This window comes from Bufo gargarizans, chromosome 2 (assembly GCF_014858855.1).
Source record: "Bufo gargarizans isolate SCDJY-AF-19 chromosome 2, ASM1485885v1, whole genome shotgun sequence".
Lineage (NCBI taxonomy): Eukaryota > Metazoa > Chordata > Amphibia > Anura > Bufonidae > Bufo > Bufo gargarizans.
The window spans coordinates 78,852,759-78,874,683 of NC_058081.1; the positions used below are offsets into that span (position 1 = coordinate 78,852,759).

At 49.8% G+C, this 21,925-nt stretch overlaps 1 protein-coding gene across 1 annotated transcript in view; it reads left to right on the top strand.

The window, feature by feature from the left end:
- Positions 1-11,490: 11,490 nt before the first annotated feature.
- STARD7 (StAR related lipid transfer domain containing 7) overlaps positions 11,491-21,925 on the top strand; it is a 35,720-nt gene continuing 25,285 nt past the window's right edge. Inside the window, exons 1-2 of the mRNA XM_044279249.1 lie at positions 11,491-11,812; positions 13,508-13,671. Coding sequence (XP_044135184.1) covers positions 11,574-11,812; positions 13,508-13,671 — 403 coding nt within the window. The 5' untranslated portion in view covers positions 11,491-11,573. The remainder of the gene's footprint in view (positions 11,813-13,507; positions 13,672-21,925) is intronic.

Below are 21,925 nucleotides of genomic sequence, written 5' to 3' on the forward strand. Positions count from 1 at the left end.
ATGCTCCAGCCGTCTTTCAGCATTTTGTGAACAGCATTTTTTATCATTTAATGGGGAAATTTGTATTAATGTATCTAGAAGACATTTTGATTTTTTCTCCTGATTTCAAAACTCATAAGGAACACTTACGTCAGGTTTTGCTCATCCTGCGGGAGAATAAATTGTATGCTAAACTGGAAAAATGTGTGTTTGCGGTTCCAGAAATTCAATTTCTGGGGTTTCTTCTCTCCGCTTCTGGTTTTCGCATGGACCCCGAGAAGGTCCGCGCTGTGCTTGAGTGGGAGCTTCCTGAGAATCAGAAGGCGCTGATGCGTTTTTTGGGCTTTGCCAATTATTACAGGAAGTTTATTTTGAATTATTCCTCTGTTGTTAAACCACTCACTGATATGACTAGAAAGGGGGTAGATTTTTCCTCCTGGTCGGTAGAGGTGCGTAAGGCCTTTTCTAATATCAAGGAGAGTTTTGCTTCCGCTCCTATCTTGGTACAACCTGATATTTCTCTACCCTTCATAGTTGAGGTTGATGCTTCTGAGGTGGGTGTGGGTGCGGTCTTGTCTCAGGGTCCCTCTCCTGCCAAATGGCGACCATGTGCCTTTTTCTCGAAGAAACTCTCCTCCGCAGAGAGAAATTACGATGTGGGAGATAGGGAGTTGTTGGCCATCAAGTTGGCTTTTGAGGAATGGCGCCATTGGCTAGAGGGAGCCAGACATCCTATTACCATGTTTACTGACCATAAGAATCTGGCCTACTTGGAGTCAGCCAAGCGTCTGAACCCGAGACAGGCCAGATGGTCTTTGTTCTTTTCCAGGTTTAATTTTGTTGTCACGTTCCGCCCTGGGGTTAAGAATGTGAAGGCGGATGCCCTGTCACAATGTTTTCCGGGAGGTGGGAATTTTGAAGACCCGGGTCCCATTTTGGCTGAAGGTGTGGTGGTCTCTGCTCTTTATCTTAAATTGGAGGCAGAGGTTCAGGTAGCCCAGTCAGAGGCTCCTGATCTTTGTCCTCCTGGGAGGTTGTTTGTGCCTCTCGTTTTAAGACACAAGATTTTTAAGGAACACCACGATACTGTCCTTGCTGGGCATCCGGGGGCAAGAGCCACAGTGGATCTCATCGCTCGGAGATTCTGGTGGCCGGCACTTCGTAAGTCGGTTGAGGGTTTTGTGGCAGCCTGCGAGACCTGCGCTCGTGCCAAAGTCCCTCATTCACGGCCATCAGGTCCTCTCCTTCCCTTACCCATTCCTTCCTGTCCTTGAACACATCTGTCCATGGACTTCATTACGGACCTGCCTCGTTCCTCGGGGAAGACTGTGATTCTGGTGGTGGTGGACCGTTATAGCAAAATGGTGCATTTCATCCCTTTTCCTGGCTTGCCCAATGCTAAGACGCTGGCGCAGGCATTTATTGATCACATTGTCAAATTGCATGGTATTCCTTCAGACATAGTCTCTGATAGGGGCACGCAGTTTGTTTCCAGATTCTAGAAGGCTTTCTGTTCTCGCTTGGGGGTTCGGTTGTCATTCTCTTCTGCTTTCCACCCGCAGTCGAATGGCCAGACAGAGCGCGTCAATCAGAATCTGGAGACATATCTGCGCTGTTTTGTGGCGGAGAATCAGGAGGATTGGTGTTCTTTTTTGTCCCTTGCTGAGTTTGCTTTAAATAACCGTCGTCAGGAGTCCTCTGATAAGTCACCATTTTTTGGTGCATATGGGTTTCATCTGCAGTTTGGGACATTCTCTGGAGAGGGGTCTTCTGGTTTACCTGATGAGGACAGATTCTCCTCGTCTTTGTTATCTATTTGTTATCTATTTGGCAAAAGATTCAGGATAATCTAAAGAGCATGAGTGAGAGATATAAGTGTGTGGCGGATAAGAGACGTGTGCCTGGTCCGGACCTGAATGTTGGTGATCTGGTGTGGTTGTCTACTAAGAATATCAAATTGAAGGTTCCCTCCTGGAAGTTGGGTCCTAAGTTTATTGGGCCTTACAAAATCTTGTCCGTCATCAATCCTGTTGCCTACCGTCTTGATCTTCCTCAGACTTGGAAGATCCATAATGGTTTTCATAAGTCCTTATTAAAACCTTATGTCCAACCCATTGTACCCTCGTCTTTGCCTCCTCCTCCGATTGTGGTTGATGGTAATCTTGAATTTCAGGTCTCTAGGATTGTGGATTCTCGTGTTGTCCACGGTTCTCTCCAGTACCTCGTTCATTGGGAGGGTTATGGTCCTGAGGAGAGGATGTGGGTCCCAGTGACGGACATTAAGGCCACTCGTCTCATCAGGGCTTTCCATAGGTCCCATCCTGAGAAGGTGGGCTCTGAGTGTCCGGAGTCCACTCGTAGAAGGAGGGGTACTGTCACCACCAGACAGCTGAGAAGCTCTGACAGATGCCTTTCAGAACCTCCTCCTTGAGCTTCCTTTTGTTTTGCTTTCATTTTCTCATCTCGTTAGCCTCTCTCAGCTGTCATGTAGTTGCACTGATTGCATCCCTTTAAATCCCTTCCCAGACTGCTTCACTTTGCGGTTTATATTCCTTCCTGGAGTGTGTCCATGCTGATCCTACTTCTGAGGCTTCTACAGATAAGTTTTGTTCATTCATTTGTGTTTTTCTGTTTGCTGGATCCCAGGTGACCCTGACTCCCTCCGTATCAAGTGTAGGGAGCCGGTGGCCGTGTCCCCTCACTATTATAGGGTGTTCAGGTGTTATACAGTCGAGGTACGAGGATATGCGATCATCTACCATTGGGATTTTCGCATAGGCTGAGCAGTCAGGGAGAGTGCCAGGTCTGATGCAGGGCTCTCCCTTTTGTTCCTTAGTTTTGGATCCAGTCAGTCGGATATTCATTTTGTGTCTTCTAGTTTCCTGTACACCTTCCGTGACATCTACTTAGGCAATTTGGCAGCCATTTTTGCCGCCTGATCTGCCGTGGCTTTCCCCTTTGCCTCCTCTGCATCCGTTTACAGTGGCCTTTCGTTGCTATCATCACCTCTCATGTTAGTGACAAGAGGGCTTCCATCAGAGACCTCACTGCTTCCCAATTTTTGATGGGTTTACCTGAAGCGATCAAGGAGTCTCTGGCTTTCCATATGGGCCCATAGTCATGGGCTATCCCAAAAGCACACCTGGAATCTGTGTAAATGTTGGCTGTTTTTCCATATGCATATCTGCAAGCCATCTTCAGAGTCTTTTAGCTCTACTTCTTGAGCAGACATCTGTGGTAGTTCACGTTTAATCACCACTGCCCAACCTGTGTAGTACCTGCCATCCTGGCCATACCTCGATCCATCCACAAAGAGCACATGATCTAGATTACCTAATGGCTGATTTACCAAATCCCACTACCTCTTGTGACATCATCTGCAAACAGTCAGGAGCCTCTTCCTTTGAATCTGGAAGAAAAGTTTAAAGTGCGGTGCCCTAACTCTTCCCTCCCCCATTGGTCCAGAGGCAACAGGGTGGCTGGGTCCAAAGTATTACACCTTTGGAGAGCAACATTGTCAGGCAACAAAATGGAACACTGCATTCTCAAATAATGGGCAACAAAACAATCATTTGGATTGTACATTCATGAGGATAGATGTAATATCACCATCACTTTGTGGTTCAGAACTATCTCAGAGCTTTCATCAAGCATAGCTAGTACAACTACTACAGCTCTGATGCAGAAAGGGGCACCTCTGGCCACAGGATCAAGTCTGACTGAATAATATGCTACGGGGCGTTATTGCTGGCCATGCAGTTAGGTGAGGACAGCTGAGTCATGGCCACTCACTTCATAACAATACAATCTAAATGTAATAATCTGATAGGCTCAGTGTGGGGGAACACAAAATTGCCAGTTCTAGGCATAAAAAGCATCTACCACCTCATCTGTAAGGCGGCAGGGACTAAAGGACAAATCAATCACAGTGGAGTGAGTAGGGGTAATGGAAACCTGAGCCGACAAGGTATGTGTGTGTATTGGGCACGATGTGGGTGTTAGAAACTGTGGCTTCATTAACTGCATGTAGGTCATATACCATCCAATGGTGAGTGGTTTGCTTTTCTCAGCTTCTGGGAGTACTGATACAAACATGGACCAGGGAATTTTGTCACTAATGGCCAACAAAGTTCCTGGTCGTTGAGGGCACCTGTAAGCTTCACAGTGCCGTCCTCCTGGTATGAGATACTAGCATGTACTTTTGCAAGCAAATCTGCACCCAGGAGGCAACAAGGGGCGTTACCACTGACCAGCAAATGGGCAAGCGCATCTTGGTTAGGGGCAAATCTAATATGGATGGTTTCTGTTGAAAAGGGAGCGTACTACTTTCCCATCCACTTCTACCCAAAGACTGGTGTCATTGGAGAGTAAATCAGGGGAGGCCATCTTTGCTGTGCACAATTGTCTTGGCTGCTCCAGTATCAATCAAAAACGGGACTACTTCTTTTATCACCCAGAATGAGGGATCTCATTGGGCCAGACTGAATCTGCTAAAAATGTTTAAAAGTAGAGCCGATACTGGATTTCCTGTTTCCTAATCTTGATCTAACTCCCCCCCTCCTGTCTTTGTGTTTTCCTTATGACAAAAAAACATGGGTGTCTGTGGGGACGGACAGTGATCCGGGCATGGTCAACATAGAATACAATCCTCTCGTGTGGTATGGACGAGGAGTACCAAACACAGCACAACACTCTCTCTTCTGGGATCTGGGTCCCACAGACTCTGCAGGCCCATCTCCCAGGACCATTATAGGGTGGCAGACTTACTTTTTCCTCATTTCAATGAGGCGTTTGACATCAGGGCTGAAGCAATGCCAAAGAACACAATCTATGGTTGGCACCACTGAACCACCCAATGTTGCTTGATGTTACTCTACATTTTGGCATACAGAAGTATCCAACTTTTCCTATCGCAGAATTAATAGACTGGAAAACAGGACTTCTCATCTTCCATGGGAGTGTCTTATAACTAGGGGATGGGCACAAGGGCTGTCGTTGTCTGTAACATCCACCCCTATTCTCCTCCCTCCGCTCTGAGTCGGACGCTGTGGTCCTCCTTTTGTCCGTCAGTAGTGTGCCAGCTGTCCATAAGAACAGAGCTCTGATGTGAAGCACAACACTTTAACATGTAACACATAACTCCAAACATTGAAACAAACAGATCTGACAATACAGACATGAACACACAAAGGGCCCATAAGAAACTTTCATTGACTTCAATTTAAAAAAATGTACAGCTCAATCAACACTGTTGGCACCAATAAAAAACCAAAGATCTTCTAAATAAAATAAAATCCTCAATGCGCATATTATTTAAAAAACAAATATCGTACTCCATACGCATTCACATTTTCATGTACTCATTTTCCCAAACAGCTCATAACCACGCCCTTATACACAAAATATGAATTGCATTCACAGCTCTGCTAAAAACATCCATCAGTCTTCACACATTTTCGATTCAACTACAACTCAAAGCCACACCCATTCACATTCCACTGAATCATTTATGTCTTCCAACCCACATTGTTTCATCCCAAAACTTGCAGCACAGACAAACACAGCTTTCCTGAAAACAGATAGCCACACCACACCCAGAATTGCTGATGTTCTCTGTTGTGCTGTTTTTTCTAATGTCTTCTGGTCTTCACTCTGTGATTAATCAACTCTTATTAGAAGACAATATACATATTATAATCATACAGTCATTTTGTTAAAAGCTGGATTCCCACATTACACTGCTTGGGAAAGAAGAAATAAAATTATTGAACAATTCTTCGTCTTGTATAATATATTACACATCACTTATTCTACATGATTCCCTCCCCCCTTTCCCTTTGCCCCGCTCCTCTTATCTCAGGAATGTTTCTGTGTGAAGGCAGGGGGAAGTGAATCTCTGTAGCTCACACTGGATACAATGCTTCCATTAACTGACCATCTTTTACTGCTGTAATCTCTAATGCTAGTGCTAGGATCTTCCCTATTTAAACACACACATATCATTAGGGTAACAAAACTTAACCAGTTCATTTCTGAACATTTAACACAAGCGCCGTTCTGATTGCAGACACTGGGGCACTTTCTTTCTTGCTAGTGCCATCAATTAACATCCTGACACTGCTCTGTAACATTCTTTTTCACATTTTAACTTTCAATTCTCCATTAATATCACATCCTATATCTCCCTCTTCCCTCGCTACTAGCTAGGGGCTGTATTTTCTCCTTCTTCATAATACTGGGACTGACCCATTTCAACAGTAGTATTTTAGACTGACACACACAAAATAGAGGAGTAAAGAGGCACCTTTAACCCTTTCCTCCACAGACAAAGGATTCACCCTCCCCTCTGGTTGGCTCAAATCTGACTATCACGTCTGACTAGTCAGCTGGGACTCCCCGCACGTCTTCCCCTCTCCAGGGGTGAGGCGGGCTCTGCACACATCTTCCTGGGGGTCAGGTCAGGTGGAGAATATCTCTGCAGTCTTCCCTTCTAAGGGTCATACGGATCCCTTTGTCTGTGGTCTCACTGTCCATGCTCAATTTACTCCTCGGACCATACTGACACACATAAACACATATACACACCAGAGTGATCTATCAATTCAGATTATGGTTCTATGGACCCCAGGCTTTCAGCATATTAGCCGACTACTATACTTACATGTACCACCTCACAGCAGACTAAGCCAACATGAAGTGACAAACTAAATGGCAGAAAGGCGGGTAAGAGTATTCTTACCGTTCTATTAAAGCCAGCCATCTCCTCTCTGCCGTTCGTCAAGTCCTGGGGCCTCTTGTGTGTCGGTTGTTGATGCTCCCTTCGCCTTGGGGTCCCATCTGGGTCGCCATTTGTTAAAGTAGCCCTAAATTAGAGCATTTGAGATGCACTCTGGTGCTCCAAATCAATGTACCCCCAAGGGGTTAATATCCACGCGTGGTTGAGAGACTGGACACTGACACAGAAGTTGGTCAAAGCAATCTCTAACTTTTATTACACAGAGTAAGTGGTATATGTATCTTCAGAAAAGGGGAGTACTTTCTGAGGCCCAGGCATTATTTAATTGGCTCAAAAGGAAGAAGAGATAAGAGAGAGGAGATAGCACCCTGGCTTCTGCGCACTGGGCACTACTTTGGAATGTGAACTAATGTAAACATCTGGTTACCATCGCCATTTTGTAATGGCGTTTATCCTAACAAGAATACTGCATACGTCATGTGTGACACTTCAAGGAGGTGCTTCTCTATAGGCAGTGAATAATAGGTATATATCATTAACCCATATGATTGGCTTCTGCATTCCTCCACAGTCTATATGACTCCCTTGGGACACCTGTACAAAGATGAGAAAACAGACACTTCCCACAGCACAGCTCTTTGCCCCCCCCCCCCCTTCTCCAGTCTTGTAACAAAGAGGGGGGTGGGAGGCACTTGAAGAAGAAGTTAACTCATTACAGTCCTAGAGATACAAAATATAGAATAAAATTCACACATCTTTAACACTACAGTACTGCTTCACCCACTAGTACAGAAGGTGCACATCTGGCGTGCAGCCTCCTGCTATCAAGATGGCGCCTGCTACGTGTCTCCCTCTCTGCTCCTGCTGCCGGGCTTTCCCCTCTGCGGCCACCCGCACCAGCCTCCGGTAGATTCTCTGGGGGTACCGCTTCTCAGGTGGGTCTGTCCGGTACCTTCATATGCTTCCACGTGTCGGCGCTTTCTCCCCCGTAGCAGCGCTGCTTCACTCCCTCGCGCCTCTCCTGTGCCGTCAGGACTCTGGAGTCACTTGGCAATTCCGGTCTCTGTCCATGTATTCTGTGTCGTGAAGATCCAGGGGGTTTGGATTGGATGATAGGGCCACAAAATATTGTGGTTTGCTGAGTGTGAGAAGGATAATTTACAGGATTTCTGAGGAGCACTGTGTCCCTGCTTCCTCACGCCATGCGAGCTAGGCCACGCCCCCCTTATGAAGTAATATTTAAGTATTTTAATTTTCTTAATTCCCGGAGAAACCCTTAAATTTTTTAAAAACTGCATTAAGGCTGCAAGCTGTGACCCAACCAGAACCCATACCTATAACCAGAGCTTTAATTTACCTTACAATCCATTTGTCTAGCTCCTGTGTGAGCCTGCAACACACAGCTTATCATGGCGCCTGATCTTCCCTCACAAAACTACAATCCCCAGCTTTCCTGCTGTGAGTGTTGATGTTTACTGATTGACTGCCTGATCTACAGACCAGTCACGCCCCATCTACTCAGTAATCAGCCGCACACTAACACGCCCTTTGTTTCACAAGACATTTAGCTATAGAATTGATAGCTACACACTGAGCATGCTCGACCTAACAAAGGCTCAGAACTACAGGTCGATGCCATGGTAATGTAGGAGGAAACACAGTGGGTAGCGGAGGAAAACACTTCTTTTATAACTACTGAATGGTAAATATGTGAAATTTACATTATATTAGGTAATTATTGCTGATGAACTACTCTAAAACATAAGTTATATTTATGGTAACCAGAATACCCCTTTAAGAAGAGAGACATGCAATGGAGTAGGTTTCTGCAGACAACCAGGGAGACGCAATTAGTACCAGACTGGGTTCAACTGTTTTATGACCTCAAAGGGAATGAGGAAGTGAGGTGCCAGTTTGTATGACGGCACCCTGAGCCTGATGTTCCTAAGGGCTCATGTGCACGGGGACCATCCATGGGCACACCGTTTGCGGATCCATTGACTTGAACGGGCCCGCGATCCGCAAGAGACAGCCCGCACCACAAAAAAAATAGGACAAAAAATCCGATCCATGTCTACGCTCTGCACCTCTCCGTACCTTGCGGATTGTGGACCTATTCAAGTCAATGAATCCGCATCCGTGATACGGAGTGTACACGGCCAGTGCCCGTATATTGTATGCATGAGCCCTAAAATATAGCCAAACCTTATCTCCAGGTGAAAACTGAGGTGGAGACCTGCACCTTCGGAGCAGGTTGCCGGTCACTGGATCACCTCTATCCCATAGCAGGTTAGCCCAGGCAAGGGCTTCATCAGACACTAGTGAAATCATTAATGCTACCTAAGCCTGGTCAGTAGGAAAGTGATGGGGCTGCAACTCAAAGTGTATAGTGTTACAGATCAGTGAATGCGAACCCACAGTGTCACCTAACCATTTTGGGTTAAACCCTAATGGCGTTATTTTGGCGCTCCCTTGGTATTCGCCCTTTAACCCCCATACAGGGATCTGTACTTCACTGCAGGGAAGCAACTGGACTGCTACCTCCTGGGATAGTCGGTTGGCAGCTGACCCACTGGGGTAAGGGAGTCTTGTGCAAGCAGCAGAAGCTCAGTGTGCATAACTGCACCAAAAACGCAGGATAACCGCAAGTATAGTCTGATCAGTCTCCAAGACTAGAATGCTGGTTTTCAGAGATCAAGGCAGTGCACAGTTAATGCAGGCACAGGAAAGACTTGCGGGCGGAGTAGTGCTGGGGCAAACACAAGGCAGGCAGGCTGTGGACTGGACTGGAGCACAGACAGGGTAGACAGAATGGGTTAACTTGAACTTGAAAGTGCAGGGGCACACAGGCTGGATGGGGCACACAGGCTGGATGGGGCACACAGGCTGGATGGGGCACACTTGAAACACGGCAGGAATGCAGGCAGGAGATAATGCAGGATAACTGTAGGTAAATCATTATAGCACTGGACTGTCAAACAGCTTTATTGGTCAGCATGGAACCTAAAGCTAGTTTAGGGTCTCCATCAAAGAGTGGAAGAAGTGACAGATGTAAACCAGAACCTCCTGGGGATTTACAGGTACTATGGCTGTTTCTGGAGGTTGCGGTACTGCTGCGGCAGTTGTTCCTGTCACAGACAGTGGATGTGGAACCACTGTGCCAATTAACCGGTTTGGCTTTGGACTGTTCCTAAGGGCAGGCTGTGGCCTGCAGTAGGAGACTGAGACTCTGGCGGCCGGACCCGCTGTGGGTGTGGACAAGAAGAGGCAGCGGGTCTGGGCCACCAGACAGGACGGGAGGAGTGAGTAAGGCAGCGCTTGTGCCTGCACGAGACAGCAGGAGAGCGACGGGCACGGGAGGCAGCACTGCATTACCCAGCTCCGTCCACTACACAATGGACAGAGCTGTCTAGTTGCGGTGCCGGAGCTATTCCTGAACAGCTGATCGGCAGGGGTGCGGGGTGTCAGACCACCGCCGATCATCAGGTGAAAATCTTTAACGTTTCCCTATTAAACCTTCTCATAAAGTCATGTCTGTAAATGCTTTTAAAGTTCCTGAAATAAAAGGACAATCATCTCTCTGGCATTTCACGCCTTTGCCTTGACAATACTGTACTTTGTGGGGGCATTTGGAAATGATTCATGCGGCTTCTTTAGTGCATCGTGCTTTTTTATCTTTCAGTTAAGTTTCCATCAAAAGGAAGCAAATAGCAGCCGGCTCCGCAGGCACATTCACCATGAAGACAGGAAGTAACAAAGTTTACAGTCTTCTAGTCAATACTTTTTTATAGGGCATATATCCCTAAAATATCCCTAATCCCCACACACTCACAGTATAGCACTCATGCACAGTATGTGCCTATAGACTTTTACTTTTTTCATCAATATTTCATACCAAATGATCTGTGCAGAAGCCGTATAGTCGTCTAAAAACTGATATGTTCAGATTTATCAAAACTGGAGAGGTGAGACATACGGTCCTCTGGAAATTGGAGATGTGTCGTGTTTGGGTGGTGATGGGAGGAGGTAGGTGGACCAGGAGTGGCTGGATTTCTTAATGAACATTATTATGTCAATTAAATGATGCAGCAAATTAAAAATAGCTATAAAGCTAGGTTCACATCATCATTAAAGGCTCAATTTTGTGGGCTGGACTGTGGATTTCAACCTTGGCTTTACAAGGGGTTAAATTCCCTGCAGATGTGCATGGGTTACTCCGACTTATGGGGTAACTTTGGGTGACGCTAATGGTTTACCCCATAGGCATTTTAGAGGAACTGGTTAAGTTTGGTCCTTTGAGGGCTCTGGCTGGTAAAACTTATGGGGATGCTGTGGCTGGGGCACTGTGAGGATACTGGCTGGTACTTATGGGGAATCTGTGGTTGAAACACTGGCTGGTACTTATGGGGACTCTATGGTTGGGGCACTGTGAGGACACTGGCTGGTACTTATGTGGGCTCTATGGCAGGGGCACTGTGAGGACACTGGCTGGTACCTATGGGGGCTCTATGGCTGGCTCTCAGAAGGTACTGGGGGACCCTATAACGGTGCACATTTCGCCAGCTAGTCACTGACAGCTCTGCCACAGGACGTGCCTTTCTTCTACTTCCCGGAGCACGAGGCGCCGTCCAATTAAAGTCCTTGGTCACATGGCCGGGTCACGTTATCCGCTCATCTCCATTGCCCTTGATCAGGGTTGCACTTGGTGACGTAAGAAGTCAGCGGTGATTGACAGCACTTCCCTCCAATCAGCGAAGCGGCGCGGGAGCCGACGACCAATCGCGGTGTAGGAAGGTCTGGCTCGGGCCTCAGGGTGTCTGGCGTGCTGCAGGCGGGCTCTGGGCGCTGCGGCTTCGGGATGTGGCAGCAGGTGGTCCGCGGTGTGTCGGCGGGGATCGTGGCATGGTTCCGCTGCCGCCTGCCTCCTGTGTGCCACTACGGGAGGGCACAGCAGCGCTATGGAGAACGGAGCGCCAGGGCTCTTATCCGGGGCCTGCGCTACAGGAGCAGGCCGGGGCGGACGGGCCGGCTGCTGGCTGCGCTCACAGGGGCCTTTCTATGGGAAGAGGAGCGTGTGCGGGAGGAAGAGATCCTCAGGTGAGAGGAACTGGTCACTGCTCTGACTACAACTCCCAGCAGCTGGAGGATGGCAGAGCATGCTGGGCTTGTAGTCCATTCATTGTCAAGGACATGCCGTGCACATGGTCTGATGACAGCGCTCATGTGTCCGGCCTTTGTGGGGTTTCAGTTTTTTCCCTCCCCTGTCTGGGGCTTGTTCACATCTGCGCCTTTGCAGAATCCATCAAAAAAATTGCACAAAAAATCCCACCTGCAGCTCCTAAAAAACAAAAACAAAAAAAACCCCCAAAAAACCTGCGACCCAAATTAAAACTATCTGTTAAAAATAAATCAAGGCAACTGGACGTACTGTAGATTTCTTGAAAACGTTTCACTCGTTCTCTACAGTACGTCCAGTTGCCTTGATTTATTCTTTACACATATATACCATGACCTGGATAAATGAGAACCTTCACAGACAAATTAAAACTGAACAGACCCCGTTACGGGAAGTGATGTCTGGGGTGCCATTGGGACCAGTGAAACAGCCTGTACTGTAGTTCTTAGCTGCATTCACAATTCTGCAGGCTTCAGAGCTGAAATCTCTTACCATCCTGCATGCACAAATGGTAGTCTCGGGACAAACTAAGGCTAGCGTTACTAATCTCTGGCAGGCTGATCCGTCAGGGGTACCGCATGTCGCTACCGGACACCCGCCGTCCCTATTCACTATAATAGGGTTGGACGGCAACATGCTTGCTTCAGGCAGTGGCGGAATGCAGAGAGATCGGACCTAACTATCCTACTGGATTACAGTAGCATGGGCCTACTAATAGGGCTGTTGACCGTTTGCACTGACCATAAGCAGCATTGTGACTGCAGCTCTGGAGTATAATGAATGCAGTACTTAGTGTATCTACATGAGCTGTAAGTGGCGTATCAAAGTGAACCTGCCCTTTAAGCTGGTTCTAGTGCACACTTTGCCCTCTGCCATTAGACTTCTGTCGACTGTTCCTTCAGGGGGGTTCTTCCGTCAGTGGGGACAATCGTACGTCTGTCATGGGGGGGGGAGAAACCGATCGGGCAGGTTAGGTTTTAATCTGTATGAGCCTTTTGTAATGGAGCCGTGTTTACCAGGCATCCCCTTATCCTTATCCCTGTGTAGAAATAACCCATGAGTTTTGCCCAGGCGTGCGATAACAGGAGTGGTGACGGTGTGGCCACTTGTTTAATTTGGATGCCGCCATAGACGGGCACGTGTGTGGAGGAGGGGTGGATTTTGCAGTCAGTTCTGACACCACTTATCGTGGGTAAAAGTATGGGTCAAAAAGGAAAAAAATCTTAGTAGATGGCATCAAAAGATTTTGGCCATATTCAAGGGGTTTTGTCCTATCCTTGGGGCTGCAGTGCTGGGCGCCGCTGCTTGTACGGATGAGACGCTGTGCCTGGGTGAAGGATGGGCAGCCCCTTTACAGAACTGATCGGCTCAGTGATCACACGTTGCCGGGCTAAGCATCTGCCGTCAATATCTAGGTACGGTTTTGGGATATGCGCTCTTCAGTGAAAACTCCATTATAGGCGCTGAGGTCCTTACTTCAAATCCAACCAAGGATTACACGTGCCTGGCGTTTGTATGTTCTCCCCGTGTTTTGTCTGCGTTCCTCCACGTGCTCTTTTTTTATTTTTTTCTCTTGACTTCACTGGTATTGATCATTTTTAATTTTTTTTCTGCAGTCCGGCTGAGGAGATGAAACGCGTGCAGCTTGCCTGTCGTGTATCTCAGGGGAAGACTCCAGGATTTGACAGCGGTGAAGAAGGCTGGGAGCTGGTGGTGGATAGAAAGCACTTTCGGTTGTGGAGGCGACCCATCGAGGGGACTCACCTGTATTGGTACCGAGGTGAGGGGCACTTGTCAGATTATCACCACAGGTTTGCAGTGCACACGTAGCCATCTTGTAGATGTCTCTGTGTTATGACTGGGTGTGTTGCCAGGTCCTCTCGCCTTGGCTGGCTGCTGTTCTGACTATGCTTGTGGTGCCCATGTCACAGGTCTGTGTAGTGTGCGTCACTAGTGCTGATCTACATCTCATCTTATAGTCACTAGAAATGAGTGACACCCATTAAAGTTTCAAGGCAACCTTGTGAAAAACCATATTACGTAAGAGACGTTGGAGCGCAGATGCATCTACGTTATCTGGACTGGTCAGTGAACTCGATCCAGTGGAACAGGAGGTCCCTACGGCCAGGCATCACTGTCCATCTGCAGCCTTTTTGCACCATGGCACCAGTTGTGGAAGCACACGCCGCCTTCAACCTTTTTATGCCTTTGCAGATGTTGGATCTCTGTTATTCTGGAGCCTTTTTCTAAATTTATTTCTCAAGGGTGGTCCTGCCAGGAGTTCAAGACTCCAGCCGACATAGGCATAGCTTCCATAAAATCATGTCATATGAAAAAGAATGCATTCTGTTTTGAAATTATTATTTTTTTTTTTTTTTTTTGAGTAGCAAAATAACTCTAGACAAAATTTTAGGAGCTTTAAGGGGGTTGTATGACCCCACCCCACCCTCCTGGCTAAATTTAAGGTTTGAAATGTGTTTAAAACAAAACAGAGAGCCACTCGCCTGTTCATATTTGCTGAGGGTTCCGACCCCACTGCTTCTGGTCCTCTGTGGACCAGATATATGGCGTTCCCATCTGTGGTTATGTGCGCTGCTGCTACCATTCACTGGCCCCAGTAGTGACTTGTCCCCAAGCGGAATGTCAATACTGAGTCCAGTGATTGGCTTCAGCAGTGCACATGACGATGGAGAGGACTCCACATTAGGTCCACAGAGGATCGGAAGCAGTGGGGACAGGACCCTGAGCATGGAGCACCGGCGAACAGGCAAGTGGCTTTCTTTTTTTTAAGTTAAAATCCTGGCCCGCATTAAAGCTTGGAGAGCGGACATTCCTTCAATACTAATTCCTTTCTTATAATAATGTGACTTCTTTTATTTAAACCCAATCCCTTTCACCTTATGGATGACGGCTCAGTCAAGTCATGTGACAGATTAGGCTACTTTGACACTTGCGGCAGAGTGATACGGCAAGCAGTTCCGTCGCTGGAACTGCCTGCCGGATTCGGCAAAACGTATGCCAACTGATGGCATTTGTAAGACTGATCAGGATCCTGATCGGTCAGAAAAATGCATTGAAATGCCGGATCCGTCTTTCCGGTGTCATCCGGCAAAACTGTTCCGGCATTTATTTTTTCACCTTTTTTTTTCGGTCTGCGCAGACCGGAAGCCCGGATCCGGCATCTAGGCAAGTGTTCCGTTTATTGGCCGGAGATAAAACCTTAGCATGCTGCGGTTTTATCTTTTTTTGCCTGATCGGTCAAAAAGACTGAACTGAAGACATCTTGATGCATCCTGTACTGATTTCTCTCCATTCAGATTGCATGGGGATGATACTGATCAGCTCTTTCTCGCCCAATTCCTTGGGGGACACAGGAACTCTTGGGTATAGCTTATCTCCATAGGAGGCGTGACACTAAGTAAAAGACTGTTAAGCCCCTCCTCCAGCAGCTATACCCTCAGCCTGGAGAGAGAGACTTCCAGTTTTTTGCTTAGTGTCAAGGAGGCAAGACACTCTCTGCACTGCAGAGTTGTCTTTGCGAAGATTTTAATTTTTTATTTTATTTTTTTCACTTGATTTTTTTCCACAGGGACAACATAGTCGCAGTAGACTTCTCTGTTTTCCCGGGGTTGAGCTGCGCCAGGGCCGGTTATCCGCCCTGCTGCCTCCCCCACAGAAGAAAAGGAGGACCAGGGCAGCTCATGCTCCCCTGCATCCCGCCAGCACTGGGTCGCCCACCTGCAAGCCCCTCTCCAGCTACTGTCACTTCTGTGCCAGTGGCTGAAGGGGCGTCCCCAGCTGGATGGACAAGAGGGTGAAGACATCGCATGGTGAGGTGGCTAGTGCAGCCGTTCCGCTCCCCCTCCCTTCCCTTCCTCCCCTCCGTTCCGTTCTGTGCTCCCCCGTTTTTCTGCTGGCCTCGTTGCTCCGATTCTGGGGCGGCCTGGTGCCCTGTCAGTACTGAGCGGCGCTCATGGGGGAGGGTTGTTAGGAGCGGCCGGGTATATGCGACCGCTGTTCGCGCAGGGCCGTTGTTCTACAGGACGCCTACCCCTGTCCTCCTTTCGGCTTCCTACCTCTCGCTTCCGCTGCGGCGGGGGACATTGGGAGACATGTGGTGGTTCGGATGCGGGACTTGAATCGCGCGCGCGAAAATGTTTTCCGGCGGGGGGCGGAGTTTTCGTTGCCGCGTCCTGCTTGGTCTTCAGTCAGGGGCCGGACGTCCTTCTTCCCGCGCCTCACTAGTCCCGCCTCCTCTCGTGCCTGCGTGCTTCTGTGATTCTCACTGCAGGACGGACCTTTGCTCTGGTTGCCGCCGCCGTTCTTCTGCTGCTGCTGCTGCCGCTGCCGTTCTGCTTCCTCTGTGACCTGGTAGGACTGTTGACCCTTTCCTCCACTGCAGCCCCCTGGCCTGGACGCAGTTTTTTTATATTGCTCCTACCAACATGTCTGACCCCTTAGTGCCTGTGGGACCTTGGTATCATACCTGCACCGCATGTAAGGCGCCCCTTCCTCAAGGGCAGTCTGACCCGCATTGCTCGCTTTGCAAAGACCCATCGCAGGGTCCGCCATCTGTTGTCACCCCCTGGCCTCTTGGATCCCCCTGACTGGGCTAGATCCCTCTCCCAGGCTGTGGTTAGTCTCACTAGCGTTGTGGGCCGACTTGCAGATGTGTTGCCCTTGTCGCAGCCGGATGATTCCCCTGCTGGGCCCTCCGGGTCCGCTGTCTTAGCCGACCCGTCTGAGTCTCTCTCTCTCTGCAGGCGACTCCTCCAGAGCCCGTCAATCCCAGAAGCGGTCAAGGGCGGATCACCGGTCATCCTCGGATGCTTCGGTATCTCCCCCAAGGGTGCGTTCTCAGTCGGGTCCTTCCTCATTGCAGGATTTGCCCTCTGAAGGGGAGCTGGTTGATTCCGATTGGGATATGGATTCGGCACTGCCTTCAAAGCTGGCTTCCGCCGTGGGCCATCTTATAAACAATATCCGTGATACCTTTAAGATTCACGATGATCCTCCTGATCCTGAAAAAACCAGTGTTTCCTTTTTTCGCCAGAAGCAGGCGTCTGCGGTTTTTCCCCTCCATGCTGACTTTTCGTCAGTGGTTTCTAAGGCCTGGGCCCGTCCTGATGCACGTTTTACCCCGCCGAAAAAGTTAGATGTTTGTTATCCGTTCCCGGCGGATTGCATTACAAACTGGGCGTCACCTCCTAAGGTCGACCCCCCTGTGGCCCGTTTGTCCAAGAGCACGGCTATTCCCGTCGCAGATGGTTCTTCCTTACAATCCACTGAGGATCGCCGTATAGAGGCCCTTACAAAGGGTATCTTTTCGGCCTCCGGGTCCACTCTTAGGCCAGTCTTTGCCTCCGCTTGGGCTGGAAAAGCGGTTTCAGAGTGGGCGTCTCAGCTGGATCTGGAGCTTGAATCCGACGTCCCTATTCAAGACCTCCGTGCTCTGGCTCAACTTATCGTTCAGGCTGGTAAATTTGTATGTGAAGCATCCCTGGATGCGGGGGCTCTCATTGCCCGTTCGTCTGTCCTGGCCGTTTCGGCTAGGAGGGAGCTTTGGTTAAAGGTTTGGTCGGCGGACGCCGCGTCAAAGCGGTCTCTTACTAGCCTTCCCTTCTCTGGTTCTCGTTTGTTCGGGACCCGTTTGGATGAAATCATCTCTGAAGCCACGGGGGGGAAGAGTACCCATCTTCCCCAATCTAAGGCTAGGAGCTCCACTCGTGGTCGTCCCACCTTCTCCCGCTTCAGGTCTTCTCGTAGGGCTCCCGCTCCTCGCACCGCTTCGGGTCCGTCCGCTAACCCAGTCCAGGACAGGCGTAAAAAACCCTTTTTTCAGACCCAGCCCTCCTGGCGCAAATCACAACCTGCTCGCGCTCCCGCGACCAAGCAGGCCCCCGCCTGAAGGTGCGCCCCCATCCACCCGGGTGGGGGGACGTCTCCTCCTGTTCAGGAACTTCTGGCAGGCGCACGTCTCCGACGCCTGGGCCCTCGAGGTTGTGTCTTCCGGGTACAAACTCGAGTTTGCGTCCCTTCCCCCAGTTCGGTTCTTTCGTTCTCGGGTTCCCCAGGATTCCCGAGGGGCGGCCGATTTCTTTGCTGCCGTTCACACCCTTCTGGACAAAGGAGTCATTGTCCCGGTTCCTATGGGAGACAGGTTCAAGGGGTTCTATTCGAACCTTTTTGTGGTCCCCAAGAAGGAAGGTTCGGTGCGTCCCATTCTGGATCTAAAACGACTGAACCGCTTCCTTCGTCTTCAGCGATTCCGGATGGAGTCTCTCAGGTCGGTGGTGGCCTCTCTGGAACAGGGGGAGTTCCTGGCCTCCATCGACATCTAGGACGCCTACCTTCATATTCCAATCGCACGGTGTCATCAGTGCTTTCTGCGTTTTGCAGTGGGGTCCGACCACTACCAGTTCGTTGCCCTTCCCTTCGGGCTGGCGACGGCCCCTCGTGTTTTCACAAAGGTCCTTGCCCCGGTCCTCGCCTTACTTCGTTCCAGGGGAGTTTTTCTACTTCCGTATCTGGACGACCTCCTAATCAAGGCGCCTTCTCTGTCACTGACTTCCGCCAGTGTGGATCTCTCGCTGCAAACCTTGCGCCGGTTCGGTTGGGTTATCAACCTACCCAAATCCTCTCTTGTTCCTTCCCGGCAATTGGTCTTTCTGGGGATGCTGCTGGATACGGATTCAGCGGTGGTTCGGCTTCCGTTGGAAAAGCGCCTGCTCCTCCATCGGTCGGTTCAGAGCCTTCTGTCCCACCGCCGTCCTTCTTTCCGGTTCAGCATGCGGGTCCTGGGACAGATGGTGTCCTGCTTCGAGGCGATTACTTACGCACAGTACCACTCCCGCACCTTTCAGACGGCCATTCTGTCCACCTGGGACAAGTCCCAGGAGAGTCTGGATCGGCATTTTCCCCTTTCCCCCCAGGTTCGTTCCTCTCTCCTCTGGTGGCTGCGGACCCCTCTCCAGGGGAAGTCTTTCCTGCCAATGACTTGGCTGGTGATTACCACCGATGCCAGTCTGCGGGGTTGGGGGGGAGTGTTTCCTCCTCGGTCCGTCCAGGGCACTTGGTCTCCATCGGAGTCCAGACTGCTGATCAATGTTCTGGAGCTGAGGGCCATCCTCCTCTCGCTCCGACACTGGACTTCGCTGCTTCAGGGTCGCCCTGTTCGGGTCCAATCGGACAATGCCACGGCTGTGGCGTACATAAATCACCAGGGGGGCACTCGCAGCGCGGCGGCGATGAGGGAGGTGTCTCTGATCCTTCGCTGGGCGGAGGTTCATGTTCCGGCCCTTTCGGCCATTTACATCCCGGGGGTTGGACAATTGGGCGGCGGATTTCCTCAGCCGGACGACGATCGACCCGGGGGAGTGGTCTCTGCACCCTGACGTCTTCGAGTCTCTTTGTCTCCGTTGGGGTCGTCCGGACGTGGATCTCATGGCCTCCAGATTCAACAACAAACTTCCCACCTACGTGGCCAGGGCCAAGGATCCGGACGCTTACGGCGCGGACGCGCTCGTCCTCCCCTGGACGGAGTTTTCGCTCCTCTACGTGTTTCCGCCCCTGCCTCTTCTTCCACGGGTCCTTCGGAAGATTGCGGCGGAGGGCACGCCAGCAATCCTGATAGCCCCCGACTGGCCGCGTCGTCCTTGGTACGCCGACCTTATGTTGCTTCTGGCAGACGCTCCCTTGCCTCTGCCTCTCAGAGAAGACCTCCTCTCTCAGGGGCCGATCTTCCACCAGCATTTAGGGTCGCTACGTTTAGCGGCGTGGCTATTGAAACCGCGGTCCTGACGCGGCGGGGGTTTTCTGCTGACGTGGTCCGTACCATGATTCGTGCGCGTAAACCGGCCTCGTCCAGGATTTATTACCGTACCTGGCGGGCCTATTTGGCCTTCTGCGAGGCCTTGAGGGTCCCTCCTCTGCGGTTTTCCCTTCCTACGGTTTTATCCTTTTTGCAGTCTGGTCTGGATCTGGGCTTGGGTCTCAGTACCCTGAAGGGTCAGATTTCGGCTCTTTCGGTCCTTTTTCAGCGCCCTCTGGCTCCGCTCGGTCCAGTTAAGACCTTTCTTCAGGGGGTTGCTCACTGTGCTCCCCCCATCGCCCTTCCGTTCCTGTTTGGGATCTTAACGTTGTACTGACGGCTCTCCAATCTTCCCCTTTCGAGCCTCTGCGCAAGGTTTCCCCTCGCTTGTTGTCTTGCAAAGTTTTCTTTCTCGTCGCTATCACGTCTCTTCGGCGTGTGTCTGAGTTGGCGGCTCTTTCTTGCGTGGAGCCCTTCTTGGTTTTTCACCAGGACAAGGTGGTTCTCCGCCCTGTTCCGGATTTTCTTCCAAAGGTGGTGTCCGCCTTTCACCTGAATGAGGATATTGTCCTTCCTTCTCTGTGTCCGTCCCCGTCGCATCCCCGGGAGCGGGAACTTCACCGTCTGGATGTTGTTCGGGCTCTCAGGATCTACCTGGATGTGACCAGACCCTTTCGACGCTCGGATTCTCTGTTTGTGATTCCGGAGGGTCCGCGCAGGGGGCTGGCGGCGTCTAAGGTGGTTGTTGCCCGCTTCCTCAAGATGGCTATCGTTGAGGCTTACCGTGCTCGGGGCAGGGAACCGCCCTTTGGTGTTACCGCTCATTCTACCAGAGCGGTCGGGGCTTCCTGGGCTCAGCGTAATCGTGCCTCGGCTGAACAGCTGTGCAAGGCGGCCACCTGGTCTTCTTTGCACACGTTCACCAAGTTTTACAGGGTGAACACTTATGCCTCGGCGGATGCTGCTTTGGGCCTGCTTGGTCTTGCAGGCGGCGGTGCCTTAATGTCTAGGGTGCTTGGTTCGCCTTGGGTTGTGGTCCCTCCCTGTTTGTGGACTGCTTTTGAACGTCCCAAGAGTTCCTGTGTCCCCCAAGGAATTGGGCGAGAAAACGAGATTTTTGTATAACTTACCAGTAAAATCTCTTTCTCGCTCTTCCTTGGGGGACACAGCGCCCACCCATTGTTTTTTGCTTGCCCTACGGGTGTTTTTTTTTTTCCTGACTTGTTGGTATTGGTTTGGTTACTCCTTGCCTTTGTCTTTCACTACTTGGGCACATAACGGGAAGTCTCTCTCTCCAGGCTGAGGGTATAGCTGCTGGAGGAGGGGCTTAACAGTCTTTTACTTAGTGTCACGCCTCCTATGGAGATAAGCTATACCCAAGAGTTCCTATGTCCCCCAAGGAAGAGCGAGAAAGAGATTTTACTGGTAAGTTATACAAAAATCTTGTTTTTCCGGTATAGAGCCCCTAGGATGGAACTCGATGCCGGAAAAGAAAGCCGCTAGTGTGAAACTAGCCTTAGGCAGTAGACATAGTTGCTCTTCTTATAGCGACATTAGAGAGTGAATCTGGTTAAGTCGTTGTGATTGTAATCTAGAGCCGACACCTCCCAAGAACCAGGAAACAAATGCTTCTGAAAAATTACAACTTAAAGGGGAAATGAACGGGTGGACATATCCAGATACATAAGTATCTAAAAATAATCTTTATTACATTAATTACAAGTATACATGATAAGTCCATTTGGAAGAGACAGACATGATGTAAAATGAGATACAGACAAACACATGGCTGAGACGCCCCTAGCTAGGTAAGTCACCCCAAAAAAACAGTGTTGGAGTATATCCTATAAACCCCCCCCAATACTGTTATCTATAGTGGCAAAGATGCGCAACTGGTAGGTATCAAATAAACTACCTTAACAATTGATAATGAATCGTCTATAGAAGGTCGCAGACACTAATGCAGCTCCACGACTATAATACACGAGTGATATCAAGTGTTTTGCAGCCTCGGTGTCCCACCTCATTAATACTTCCCAGTCTCCGGTGCGTAGTTGTAACTGAACAATGGTGCCGAGAGTGCAACTCAACTCATCGCCCCCCCCCCATAGCCTTGGGTTAAGAATATCTGCTGTAATCGCATTAATAGTCTCTGACGTACCTACGGACATGAGAAGTCGCTGCTAGGATGGCGCCTCAATCATCTGACACCTTTGAGGCAAAA